At 37.1% G+C, this 15,054-nt stretch overlaps 1 protein-coding gene across 1 annotated transcript; it reads left to right on the plus strand.

Annotated features, from left to right (window-relative positions):
- The first annotated feature begins 8,962 nt into the window (after positions 1-8,962).
- Positions 8,963-10,291, plus strand: LOC127103888 (uncharacterized). Its single transcript, XM_051041129.1, has 3 exons — positions 8,963-9,330; positions 9,409-9,826; positions 9,956-10,291. Exons 1-3 carry the CDS (start codon positions 8,963-8,965, stop codon positions 10,289-10,291), a joined length of 1,122 nt encoding a protein of 373 aa, XP_050897086.1.
- Positions 10,292-15,054: the final 4,763 nt, after the last annotated feature.

Here is a 15,054-nt window from a genome sequence, read left to right on the forward strand (position 1 = left end):
CAGTTTTTGTGATCTATCTCTATAGATTCTGATTCCTAATATATAGGCTGCTTCACCTAGGTCCTTCATAGAAAATCATTTCCCCAACCAAGACTTTACTTGTTGCAGGGTAGGGACATTGTTTCCAATGAGTAATATGTCATCTACATATAATACCAGGAAAACGATCATGCTCCCACTAACCTTCTTGTAGACACAAGGCTCATCTTCGTTCTTGATGAATCCATATTGTTTTACCGTTTCATCAAAACGAAGATTCCAGCTTCTGGAAGCTTGCTTCAATCCATAGATTGATCTTTGTAACTTACATATCTTTTGGGCTTCTTCTGGTATGTCAAATCCTTCAGGTTGTGTCATGTACACATCCTCAAGAAGATTCCCATTAAGGAAAGCAGTTTTGACATCCATCTGCCATATTTCATAATCATGATATGCAGCGATAGCAAGAAAAATCCGAACAGATTTAAGCATTGCAACTGGTGAAAAGGTTTCATCATAGTCAACCCCATGAATTTGTTTATATCCTTTTGCAACCAGTATTGCCTTATAGGTATGTACCTTACCATCCATGCCAGTCTTCTTTTTGAATACCCACTTGTATCCTATAGGGTTAACTCCTACAGGAGGCTCTACCAAGGTCCAAACTTAGTTTGTGTACATGGAATCCATTTCAGGTTTCATGGCTTCAAGCCACTTCTCAGACTCGGGACCGGTTATGGCCTCTTGGTAGGTCACAGGCTCATCTTGATCCATGAGTAATACATCACCTTGATCAGTTATGAGATATCCATATCTCTCAGGTATGTGACGTATCCTGCTTGACCTACGTTGGTCTTGTTCTACTTGAGCAGGCTGCTCTTCCACAACTACTAGTGTTTCCTACTCTAATTCCTCCATAGGTGTGTCGATGCTTTGTGATTCTTGAATTTCTTCAAGCTCTACTTTCCTCCCACTGATTTCTTTGGAAATAAATTCCTTTTCTAGGAAAACTCTAGTTCGAGCAACAAACACTTTGCCTTCAGAAGGATTGTAGAAGTAATACCCTTTTGTTTCTTTAGGATACCCCACAAATAAGCATTTGTCAGATTTGGGCTCAAGCTTAGTTAAAAAATTTCGTTTCACATAAACTTCGCAACCCCAAATATTCATGTAAGACATATGTGGTTTCTTACCACTCCATATCTCATATGGTGTCTTCTCAACCTTTTTGGATGGAACACGGTTAAGTGTGTAAGCTGCTGTCAATAGTGCATGTCCCTAAAAGGAGTTTGGAAGATCAGCGTGACTCATCATGGATCGGACCATGTCTAACAGGGTTCGATTTCTTCTCTCAGATACACCATTTCATTGGGGTGTTCCAGGAGGAGTAAGTTGGGATAGGATCCCACACTCTTTTAGATGGTCATCAAACTCTAGGCTTAAATACACACCACCTCAATCTGATCGAAGAGTTTTAATATTCTTTCCTAGTTGGTTTTGTACTTCATTCTTGAATTCCTTGAACTTTTCAAAGGACTCTGATTTGTGTTTCATTAAATACACATAACCATATCTACTGAAATCATCAGTGAATGTGGTGAAGTACTGAAAACCTCCTTTGGCTGGTATGTTCAGTGGTCCACATACATCAGTATGTATGAGGGCCAAAAGATCATTAGCTCTTTCACCTTTTCCTGTGAATGGAGACTTTGTCATCTTTTCAATTAAACAAGATCTGCATGTCTCATATGATTCATAATCAAAAGAGTCCAACAGTCCATCTTTATGAAGTTTGGAAATGTGTTTCTCATTTATGTGGCCTAATCGACAATGGCAAAGGTAAGTTGGATTTAACTCATTAGGTTTCATCCTTTTAGTATTAATGTTATAAATGGGCATTTCAAGATCAAGGACATATAGTCCATTGTTCATTTGTGGAGTAGCATAGAATATATCATTCAAATAAATTGAGCAACAATTGTTCTTTATTATAAATGAAAAACCAAACTTGTCCAAACAAGAAACGGAAATAATATTCCTGCTAATTGCAGGTACATAATAACAGTTCTCTAACTAAATTATTAAACCACTAGGTAAAGTCAATACATAAGTTCCTACGGCTAAAGCAGCAACCTTTGCTCTATTGCCAACTCGTAGGTCGACTTCACCTTTTGCCAAATCTCTACTCCTTTTTAGTCCCTGCACATTGGTACAAATGTGAGAACCGCATCCAGTATATAATACCCATGATGCAGAAGTAGATAAATTAATTTTAATAACAAAAATACCTGAAGTTGAAGTCTCTACTCCATTCTTCTTATCTTCCAGGTACTTTGGGCAGTTTCTCTTCCAGTGTCCGGTCTTACCGCAATGGAAGCAGGTGTCTTATTTTGCTATTCCTCCACTAGGCTTCAAAGCAGCAACAGTGGGTTTGGGTTTGGCAACTTCCTTGCCTTTCCCTTTATCACCCTGCTTGGTGGGCCTTTTGTTCTGTCTCTTTCTGTTTCCGATCATCATAATGGACTTCCCTTTTGACTACAAATTCTGCTTAGCAGTTCTTAACATGGCTAGCAGTTCAGGAAGAGATTTGTCCATATCATTCATATTGAAATTTAGGACAAATTGACTGAATCTATCTGGCAACGATTGCAAGATCAAATCAGTCGCAAGTTCCTTTCCGAGGGGAAAACCCAACCTCTCACGCTTTTCCACATACCCAATCATCTTGAGCACATGGGGACCTACAGGGGCTCCCTCATCTAACTTGCCTTGAAAAAGGGCTTTTGAAACTTCAACCCTTTCATGTCTTGCTTGCTCTTGATAGAGCATCTTCAGGTGTTCGATCATATCGAACGCTCCATGTTCTCATGTTGCTTTTGCAACTCTGAGTTCATGGTAGCTAGCATGAGACAAGCAGTTTCATTGGCATCATCGACATGCTTCTTATAAGCATCTCTTTTTGCCTTAGATGGAGAACTAGGAGGTTCCTCTTCATGAACAGGTTTCTCCAAGACATACAACTTTCTATCATGTTTGAGGATAATCCTCAGATTTCGGTGCCAATCCAGAAAATTTGTCCCAGACAATTTTTCCTTGTCAAGGATTGATCGTAAAATATTGTTAGAGGTATTTGTTGTCATGGTAATCTACATGAAAATAATGAAAATATAAGTATCAATAACATATTTAATTAGGCCTTTAATTAAATATGCTCCCACTATTTTACTCAAAACAAATGACCTTCACCATTTGATTCGGAAAATCTCGTTGGAAGATTTTCTAGTGGGTCGAGATCCATATCTCACTTTGTTTTAAGTCCGCGTAGGCGGATTACACAAAACTAGGTTATTTAGGTAGGAACTCCTTCCAATTATATCTAATACAACTCTCAAATATTTTAGTTGGGTGAATAACTCCTTATTCCAATCCATCACATGGATCATTTCCAACTCTTGCTTCTAAACATATATAATCTAATTATAATTTGTTTAGTTAAGTTTGACCCATTGTTTTAACAATTGGATATTACAATTATCCCATTGCACCTTACTAATATAGAACATGCACCTCGCGTAGGCGAAACCTACATTATCCGATACTAGTCTTGATGACTGTTAAAACTTGGAAAGCATAAACTTAATATTTAATTTGAGGGAATTTGCAATTATTCTGATCTCACCGACTTATTTATCATATAAATCATCTCTCACATGCATCAACATACATTCACATGCATCAACATACATACATAATGAAACAGTTATGGCACCTAGCGCAATTGTTCTCCCAAGCCAATGAGAGAACCTAAGCTAACCTAATAACGATCTAAGCTTCTCCAAGCAAGATCTTCAAGGTTGTCCTCCTTTGATATTGAATTCTTCTTTTTCTTCATAACTTTACATTACATAAAAGAAACTCGTTTTACATATGAGGGAGTGAGATGAGAAAAGAAGTTACATTAAGAGATTAAAAGAGAGGCACGACACGCAGGTCGTATTTTAAAACCCAAAACAAAATAAAGGAAAACTAAGGCCATAACCGATCACCACAAGACAATAATAATAAACACATTATTATTATTAATTTTAATTCTTTTAATTAATTAAAACCAAATTAAATTTCAGCGGCCGATCACACTACGTAGAGTTAGCCGGGGGTCCGCTGCCCGGTCATCGACGTCGTTTTTCACATCAACACTTGATACTTTAAAGCACAACTCTTGCGCAGTCACAACCTTAATCGCATAACTCTTTGACAACACAACCCTTGTGCCGTCATTAACCCTAATGCACCAATTTCAGACCGTCAAACACATCTCGATTGTTGATTCAGTATGATTGATCAATACGTCATTGCTTCACCATACTAATGTCGGATCAAGAAGCAAACGACCATTGATCGCTCAAAGGAAAACAACCATTAAGTGTTTGAATGAATGAAACAGAAACAGTATATCATATATACCGTATTTTGCATCAGGATTACTTATATCATATATATAACTTGATCGATCTCAATTTAATTACTCGTTTATTCTTTGATTCATTATGTCTTTTAATTGTATTAATACAGAAAATACAGAAAATAAATAGCTATCAGATGCATGGTTTCGTAAGTGGCTCTGATACCACTGAAGGAGAAGGGCAATCCAAAATGCAACGGAATTTAAAATTTCTCCTTTAATGATCCTTACGAATGGGCATGATCAGTGATAGAATCGTTACCTCTTGTGGAAATTGTAACCTTTGATGTAGATCTACGGAGCGATCACGAACGTTGAACGATAACAACGCCTCTACTCAGTCCACACGAACGTATTCCTTCAATCTTAGTGCTAGCTGCTACGAATGAAGGCTTTGAGTGTGTGTGTGTGTGTGTGTGTGTGTGAGAGAGAGAGAGAGAGAGAGAGAGAGAGAGAGAAACGAAATTGCAAGTATCTTCATGCTTCTACACAAGGGTTCTATTTATAGAACCACTTGTGTTAGCTGCAAGCTAAAAATCCCACTCAAGTGTATATGACCCATATCTTATAATATGCCAAAATCACTTAAGCGTGTGGTACCTTACCATATTTCGTATTCTACTTAAGTACACCGTACCTTACGATGTTCTACAATTCACTTAAGGACACCGTACATTACGGTATTCCTTAGTTACTCTATCTCTCATCAATCTGTCCTTTGTGTGTGAACCTGTAGGTTTTCGTGGCATTGACAATTATATTAAATCACGTATTTAACATAATAAACAGTGAGCGGTATCTAGCAACACATCACTGTTACCCAAGACACGAAAATATCATGTGATCTGACAAATCCTTCTATGATAATAATTATGTGTATAATTACCCTCTTGCCCTTATGTCTATATTGAACACAAGGCATAGACCATGTCATCCTTGTCCAGTTCAATATTGGGCCCATAGACATTTATCCTGTTACGCAGGATGGGCAAATTCCATCTAGGTCACTCATGGCCCTTAGCATGCTTCTTGGAGTACCCATCAACTGTCTTTATGGTCATCCAGTTTCGGACAACGTTTGATCAGCAATAAGGCACTCGACTCTACATCTAGGGTCCATAGTGGTTTCAGGTCGAAGGGTGGTATACACCATTATCACCATGAGAATAACTTATGACACTTTGCATAACATTCTATATAGTATTCTCATAGCGGGTCAATCTAGTATAAATATTACTCTTAATATTCATACCTATGTTTAAGACTTGATAACTCCTTATCCATGATCCATGATATGTGATCATCAGTCTATAAACATAATAGTCTTCATGCTTTAATGTTATCCCACTTCACAATAAAGCTCGACTACGGATACTTTAAGAATAGTGTCCTTATGTTTAATGTGATCTCATGATTAAATCACACTTGATACATTAAACGGACTATCTATCCCAGGGACTTGTTTAAACAAACATAATAAACAAAAAACCTTTTATTATTAATAAACAATTCTATACAAGTACCAAAAGTATTGGCCTCTAGGGCTTACACCAACATGTATGGTAACAAATGAGAAGAATGAAGTTATCATAATGGGAGCCAGATCAAAAGATAACTACTATTTGTGGACTCCTCAAGAAACAAATTATTTCTCCACATACTTAAAGTCACAAGAAGATGAGACTAAGATATGGCATCAAAAGCATGGTCACTTACATCTGAAAGGTATGAAGAAAGTTTTGTCAAAGGAAGCAGTCAGAGGAATTCCCAAGCTGAAAATTGACGAAGGAAGAATTTATGGTGAATGTCAAATAGGGAAGCAAACAGTTATGTCACATAAGAAGCTCCAACATCTGACCACTTCAAAAGTTTTAAAGCTACTTCATATAAACTTGATGAGACCTATGCAGGTTGAAAGTCTTAGAGGAAATAGGTATGTATATATTATTGTTGATGACTTCTCAAGGTTCACCTGGGTGAACTTCATCAAAGAAAAGTCTTAAGTGTTTAAAGTTTTTAAAGAACTCTGTCAAAAGATTCAAAGAGAGAAGGATAATGGTATTGTCAGAATTAGAAGTGACCATGAGAAGGAATTTGAAAATAGAAAATTTGATGAATTATGCACCTCTAGAGGGATTAGTCATGAGTTCTCTTCACTCATCACCCCTCAATAGAATGGTGTGGTTGAGTGCAAGAATAGGACTATTCAAGAATGTTCCAAGGTCATGCTTCATGCTAAGAAACTACCATATCATTTTTAGGTTGAAGCCATGAACACTGTCTGCTATATCTTTAATAGAGTGACTATCAGATCTGGCACATCGGCTACACTTTATGAACTATGGAATGGAAGAAAGCCAACTGTAAAATATTCCCATGTATTTGGAAGTAGATGTTATATTCTAAAGGATCGTGAGTAGAGGAGAAAATGGATCCTAAAAGTGACGAGGGAATTTTTCTGGGATACTCTACAAATAGTAGAGCATACAGAATATTCAACTCTAGAACCAAGGTGATGATGGAATCCATAAACATTGTTATGGATGACTCAACTAACGAAGATGATGTCACAAATGATATTGAAACATCCATGAATGATATTCTAGAAGATGTTCCAGACTCAAGTGCTAATATTAAACCTGTAGAGACTGAGTCAACTGACAAAGGACCTTCCACCAGAATTCAGAAAGATCATTCTAAGGAGCTTATTATAGGAAATCTAAATGAAGGGATAATTACCAGATCAAGGGAAGTTGTGTCAAATGCCTGTTTTGTTTCTAAATTTGAGCCAAAGAATATCAAGGAGGCCTTTACTGATGAGTTCTATATTAATGTTATACAAGATGAATTTGGCCAATTCAAAAGAAATGAGGTGTGGGATTTGGTACCAAGACCTGAAGGGACAAATGTTATTGGTACTAAATGGTTGTATAAGAACAAGTCAGATTAATAATGGGTTGTTACCAGAAAAAAAGCCAGACTTGTCACTCAAGGATACACTTAAATGGAAGGAGTGAACTTTGATGAAACCTAAGCTCCCGTGGCTCGCTTGTAGTCTATCAGATTGTTACTTAGACTGGCATGCCTTTTAAAGTTCAAGTTGTTCCAAATGGATGTTAAAAGTGCCTTTCTAAATGGTTATTTAAATGAAAATGTGTATGTTGAACATCCAAAAGGATTTATTGATCCTACGTTGCCAAATCATGTGTTCAAACTAAAGAAGGCATTGTATGGTTTAAAACAAGCTCCAAGAGCTTGGTATGAAAGACAGAGTTTCTCATCAACCATGGATATAAAAAGGGTGGAATTGATAAGACTCTCTTTGTCAAAGAGAAGGATAGAAAACTTATGATAGCTCAAATCTATGTGGATGATTTTGTATTTAGAGGGATGTCATATGAGATGGTCCAACATTTTGTCAAGCAAATTCAATATGAGTTTGAAATGAGTTTGGTAGGTGAATTAACTTACTTTACTGGACTCCAAGTCAAACAGATGGAAGACTCCATTTTCCTTTTCCAAAGCAAGTATGCAAATAGTATTGTGAAGAAATTTGGATTGGATAATGCTAGTCACAAAATAACTCTTGCTCCTACTCATTTGAAGTTATCTAAAGATGAAAAGGGCATAAGTGTTTATTCGAGTTTATATAGAAGCATGATTGGTAGCCTTTTATACTTTACAGCAAGCAGACCTGATATAACTTTTGTTGTTGGAGTTTGTGCTAAATATCAAGCAGAAACTAAAGTGAGTCATATCAATCAAGTAAAAAGGATTCTGAAGTATGTGAATGGCACATGTGATTATAGAATGTTTTAGTCTCATGATTCAAATTCCATGTTAGTGGGGTATTGTGATGTTGATTGGGAAGGTAGTGATGATGACATGAAGAGTACCTCTAGAGGATGTTTCTTTTTGGGAAACAATTTGATTTCATGGTTCAACAAGAAATAGAATTGTGTATCCCTATCTACTGCTAAAGTTTAGTACATAGCAGCAGACAGCAGCTGCTCTCAACTAATGTGGATGAAACAAATGTTGACTGAATACAATCTCATACAAGATGTCATGACATTATTCTGTGACAACTTGAGTGCTATGAATATCTCCAAAAATCATATTCAACACAGTAGGACTAAACACATTGACATCAGACATCATTTTATTAGAGAACTTGTTGAAGACAAAGTCATAACACTTGAGCCTGTTAGCACGGAAATCAGCTTGCAGACATTTTTACCAAAACCTTGGATGTAGTTCAGTTTGAAAAATTAAAAGGAAAACTTGGGATTTGTCTTAATGGGCATTTATAGCAATTACAACTATTTAAGTGTGTCATACAAGATTTTAATATCATCATTACACTAGACACGCTTATTTAAACCCTTTACCTCATTGTGTATCCTTTTGTACAAAAATATGCTACCCATTCCATTCAAACGCTTCATTCCTCTCCAGATATATATGCTCACCTTCTCTCAAGTGTCTTTACCAATTCCATATGTATCAAGTGTTACCTAAATGTCGAAACAATCTTCACCCAAGCATATAAATGTTCCAACTGAAACCAGTGGATCATCTTCCCCAACTACTAGGGCAAATGAACCATTCCAAATTATAAATCTGTCTGATCTTGTCTTGGATGTTGCTCTCTTATCCATGATTCATCCATCCCCTCAAAACAAAGCTACGCCATATGTTTCAAAGAATGTCAATACTTCTGGTAAGTCTTTTGTTTCTGAACCTATAATCCCTGGTGAAGATAAAACTATTGTTGAAGAAAGGTCTAGGTCTAAAGGGTTTGAGATAAGGAATTGTACTCTGCATACTGGCGGCACTGAGGATCAAACGGAAGCGGAAAGGAGTGTCGTTGATAAGGAACTTTGGAAGTTTGTTACCTATATGTTGAAGGAAGTGAACTCGGATATTTTTCCAGATGTTTAAACATATTTTGCAAAAGAAACTAGCCCTGATGGTGATTCTAGTGAAAAAGATGAGGAAAGTGTCCCTGAACATGATGCTCTTGAAAGAAGGAGTAAGAAGAAGGTTGATGAATATGTCCCCGAGCATGCTGCTCATGAGAGAAGATGTAAAAATATATTTGATCATGTTGTCAATGTTGATGAACTAACATCTGATGAGGAATCTCTTACCAATATTGTGACTCCTAGTATAGACAAGAGACTTCAGAGACGAAAAGGAAAGGCAGTGGTGTTTGAAGATTCTACCTCCAAGGAGATAAAAAGAAAATATGATGGTATAAAAAGCACTCCCTCTAGAAGCTCCATAGGAAAACCTCTTTTTGGTCCTACTAGACCATGGAGTAAAGTTATTACTCCTACTAAGAAGAGGAAAGTTGTCTCTTCTAGTGATTCTGAGTTTGAGGTCAAAGAGGATATCTAGGACATCACACCTGTAAGAAGATCTGCTACCAAGAAGCCTCATGTTGTTGTGCCCGAGGCTCCACTGGATAATGTGTCTTTACATTACATGAAGAATGCTGAAAGGTGAAAGTGTGTTATTCAAAAGAGGGTAGATTTGGAGAGGGAATTGGGTAAGGATGCCCTAAAATGTAAGGAGGTTGTAGAGCTTATAGAAGTTGTTGGGTTGATAAAGACTGTCACAAAATTTGTCCCTTGCTATGAAAGCCTAGTCAAGGAGTTTGTGGTGATTATTCCTGATGGGTGTGATGATGTGAAAAGTGCAGACTATAGGAAGGTGTATGTTAGAGGAAATGTCGTGAAATTTTCTCCAGTTGTGATCAACAAATTTCTAGGAAAAACAAAAGAACATCAGGTTGAGCTAGAGGTTACGTATGACCAAGTGTGCAAGGAGATAACTGCTAAGTAGGTGAGACACTGGTCAAACAAAGGGAAGTTGTCTACTGGAAAGCTGAGTGTCAAATATGTTATCCTTCATAGGATTGGGACTACCAACTAGGTGCCTACTAATCACACCTAAACCATCTCTACTGCACTTGGTGAGTTTATTTATGCTACTGGGACGAGAAGAGCGTTTGACTTTGAGAAGTACATTTTTGAACAAGTTTTGAATAAATCCTTCTCAACTGCTATGAAAATGCCTATCTGTTTTCCATCTCTCATCTGTGGGATAATTCTGAACCAATATCCTGAAATCTTACTGCCTATTGATAGTGTGAATAAAAGGGATTCTTCTTTATTCCTCCACTACAAATTTTTTGGTGAAACACATGTCCTAGATATTGTCATGACATCTTCTCAGGTACCTGGCCCTGCCACTTCCAAGAAGAGTGTTATTGCAAAACTGAAGGAGACTTGTAAAGAGTTATAGTATTCCATCAGGTCAAGCACTGCTACAAAGATCAAACTTGAAAAATGATGAAGGATTTGATGGAAGAAGAGAAGAAGGAAACTGAACAGGGTGGTGATGACAATGGAGGAACTGATGTTGAGGACTCTGCTGATGGCAATGATGTTGAGACTGATGAAGAGAAAGAAGTTGAAGAAGAGGGGTATGCCACTGCTGACTCAGATAGTCAGGAAGATATCTGATTGCAGTTTTTCTTTTTTTATTTGGTTTTGTTTTTTGGTCTTTGGCCAGGATTTTATGCACCCTTAAGTGCACCCTGTCGCAACCTGCAAAAAAATAACCAGCGAAAAAAAGAAATGACAGAAGAGTCGCCACCGTGCGTTATTTATCCCAAAGGAGGGAAAGGAAACGCTCGAAGAAAACCTGGAGAAAGGAAAGGAAAAGACAAGGTCTCGCAACCAAATCTTGGGTTCTGGAGTCGATTATGCGAAGGGAAGGTATTAGCACCCCTACGCATCCGTAGTACTCTATGGGATCCACTCTTGTTGTTCTTGTCTAAAGGGTGTGTGTTTATCTAAGGTACTATTTACTAAAAGAGGGTCAAAAGAAAATGACTCGCACGGATGTCACATCCACTGCATACGTATCTCATCTGAACATGAGAATCAGAGTCTTCATAGCTCGGCTACCTATGGGCTAAGGAGAAGTGTGCTCGCTAAGACGTCGCGTCTTATGCCTACGTATCTCATCTGGAATGAGAATCAGAGCAAAACGTAGTTCAGCTAACTACGGGAACAAAGGGTCTCGATTGCAACTAGGGAAAGAGAAAAGGAAGGTCTCAATCGCAACGAGGGCGAGAGAAAAGAATCGCAACAAGGGCGAAAGCAAACAAGGATTAGTTGTTAGTCGTTAGTCAAAAAACTCGGTAATACATCACATCTCGTGCCTACGTATCTCATCTGAACATGAGAATCAGAGTTGTCGTAGTTCGACTAACTAGGGGTTAAGGGTTGCCATCTGAACATGGACTTCAAAGGAGGACACCAGTTGTGTCAAAGGAGAGTGGGCAATGTGTTCACGTCCTAGCAATAGGTGTCGCAGCTCGCTGAATCGAGTCTTAGGCAGTTACCTCTTTGCAATAGGACGGACTGACATGCCACAAGATCAGAGACGCACAGAAAGGTCTAAAAAAAAAGGGAAGCTCTGCCCTAGAGTTGTCATGCAATGTGGACCTATGTGTTAGGATTTACAAATGGGAACATCTACCTAATGTTAGCATGCAAAGAAAGAGGGAATTCTACCTATATTATCATACAAAGAATAAGGGAATTCTACCTATGTTATCATACAAAGAATAAGGGAATACTACCTATGTTATCATACAAAGGGTTTTACCTAATGGGTGCTACCTAAACGGAACAAGAATCGACGGATGGAGCAAGGAAAGGAACCAAGGATAAGGGTAGATGGCAATGCATAAAGCAATCGACTTACAGGTAGATGGCGATGCATGAAGCAATCGACTTACAAGAGAAATGGTGATGCCTAAGGCAATCGACTTACAAAAGGAAAGATGAATACGTGCTGGTTCTGTTAAGTTTTGAAAATGATTACTCGACGTTGGATCGAGGTTTTGATCTTGTTTTGAAATGATTATCGGATGTTCGTTTTAATTCTTGTATTAACAGATGAATAAAGAATGAAAGAATAAACATTATACACTTCATGGGAAAGGGGTACATTTGTTATGAATGAGGGTTGTTCATGGCAATCAAACAATAATATTATATGCCTCATACATCATACAAGTAGGCCACAGTTAACAATCAAGTCAGATAAATAAACAGGTATATGATCAAATCAAATAATCAAAGAATGAAATGAATGAAACATTAAACAATGTATTGGAAGTATAAACATGTTAAGCAATCAAACAATAGAAGCATGGATGAAAGAAACAAGTATAAAAAATATCAGATGAATCAGACAAATGAAACTATGCACACAAAGGATCACTGGATAATTTAATCGGGAAATGATGCAAGGATCAAATAAAATCAAGATGAAAGTCCTCTAATACATGGCATATGAGATGAACAAGGGAGGATCAAAAGATCTCTTCAATTGCCATAAGCAATCCCTAAGTCAAACATCGATCATAGAAAAGTCAACTGAAAAGTTAAGTCAACTTAAAAAATATGGAATAAATAATAAATTAATCAATAAAATTATGAAAAATTAAACTAAGTAAGGTGGGGTCAGGACATCATCATCCCTTAAAAAGATTTTAAAAATAATGAAAATTAGTGTATAAATTAATTGAAATAAAACAGAAGTCAAATGAAAAGTCAACCAAACAAACTAGATCAAAAATAAATCCAAAATAAATTGAAAATGGGAAATAAAATTCCAAGAAAAGGTCAGGTTGACCATGAGACAATGGTCAACCTTCATCTCAAAAATTAGAACCTAAAAATAATTCTAAGCCATGAAAATAAAAATCACAAAAAAGGTATGCTAATATGAACCACTTGAAATAAATAATTAAAATGAAATATTAACATTAAATAAATATGAAAATAAAAATTAAATAAAATTAAATAAAACATTAAGAAATGTGAAAAATATTTTTTGGTATTTTTATGAATAAATAAAATATTTTTATTAATTAAAAACGAAACAGAAAATAGAATGAATAAAAAAAGAAAATGAAAAGAGAAAGGTGAGTGGGCCATGAATGGAGGGTGGGAACAGCAAGAGGGCGCATGCCTAGTCCACATGATTAATGAGCGTGTGACATAAAATTGAAGTAACGTTTTATTAAAAATCATGTAACCAGCATATCAATTGGTCAAGTGGAGTTTTAAACACTACAGGACAAAACACGAACGGGCGGATGAGATTTAAAGCCAAGCGCGCGATCTGAGGGCCTCTATGACGACACGTGGTCGTCTCCTCCACTAAGACAAGATCCCTAGCGCCATGCATGCAAGGGACTCGTGAAAACGCAACCAGCTTCCTCAATCTTCCAACCAAGATTGCTCATGCTATGGTTCACCAAATGAGATGATATAAAAAGAAAAGTTCAAGTGCGAAATGAGTAGAACACAATGGTGTCTTGTTTCATTAAAAATAGTGACTTGAACATGAAGAAAAGTGGACAGCAAGAGGGCCTCATGAACACGGATACAACAAAAATTCCACACCACAAACTCAAGCTTAATGAACATGCCTCATGTTGAGGGCTTCATAACCAAACATGGCATAGTATTAACATGGAAAATAAGCACGAAACAAGCATGGCATAATGGAAAAATAGCATGAAGTAAGCATGGTGAGCATGGATAACATGATGAGCAAGCATGAATATGGCCATGGAAGAGAGTGATTAAAGGTTTACCTAGTGGATGAAAGGTCCACTGCCCCTTGGTATTGGAGAAGATGGAAGAAGAATAAGGTGATGTTTTGATGCTTGTGCTTGAGGAACTTGTGAAATGGAAATGGAAGGAAAGCAACCTTGTCCACTTGCCTTGCTCTTGCTTAGGTCGAAAATAGTAGCCACCACTTTCATATTAGGGTTTCTTGTGTTTATATATGTTGGATCCAACATTCTTAATGGGCTTGCAAAAGTGACTTGTTTGATCATGTGCAACATGTGCCAAAAGTGAGGTGGTGAAAGCAAGCTCTAATTGTGGCAAAACTTAAGTTAATGAACAACAAAAGTACATGGCCAAATGAGGTAAAGAGTGTGTTGGTCGATTTTGTGGTCTGACTTGGTTGTCTTGTGCAGCATAAAAACAATCCAAATGGGTGACTTTATGACTATGTATCTTGATGATTATGTGACCAAATGGAAAGGCAATGCAAACAGTAGGAAGAGTGCATGGAGCTTAACATCTTTCATGTTGAACACAAGTTGAAATTATGAGTGGAAAGAGGTGAAAAATGGCCATGAAATCGTGTCCCATCATCTGCAAAATGGCTGGGCCAGTTTGGCCTAAATGCTGCCTAAAAATTCAGTCCATGATGCCAACTTTAGATGAGTGCATCTCCCAAACCAATGATCTAAATGGGATGATTCCAAAAAGGTGTGAAAGAGGACATGGCAAGGTATAATTGTAATGAAGAAAGTATTTTCAAAATATGCCTTGAAGTGCAAGAAATCTGGCTAAGAAGTCTTGACAAAATTTTGAAGATTTTGGACTTAGAAAATTTTCTAAGTGTTCTAAAATAATGTCTCACTTTGACCAATCATAACTTTCTCAATTTTAATCCAAATGAAACAAACTTTATATCTATAGAAATCTTGGAACAAGAGGAAC

The sequence above is a fragment of the Lathyrus oleraceus genome, chromosome 1 (assembly GCF_024323335.1).
Source record: "Lathyrus oleraceus cultivar Zhongwan6 chromosome 1, CAAS_Psat_ZW6_1.0, whole genome shotgun sequence".
NCBI lineage: Eukaryota > Viridiplantae > Streptophyta > Magnoliopsida > Fabales > Fabaceae > Lathyrus > Lathyrus oleraceus.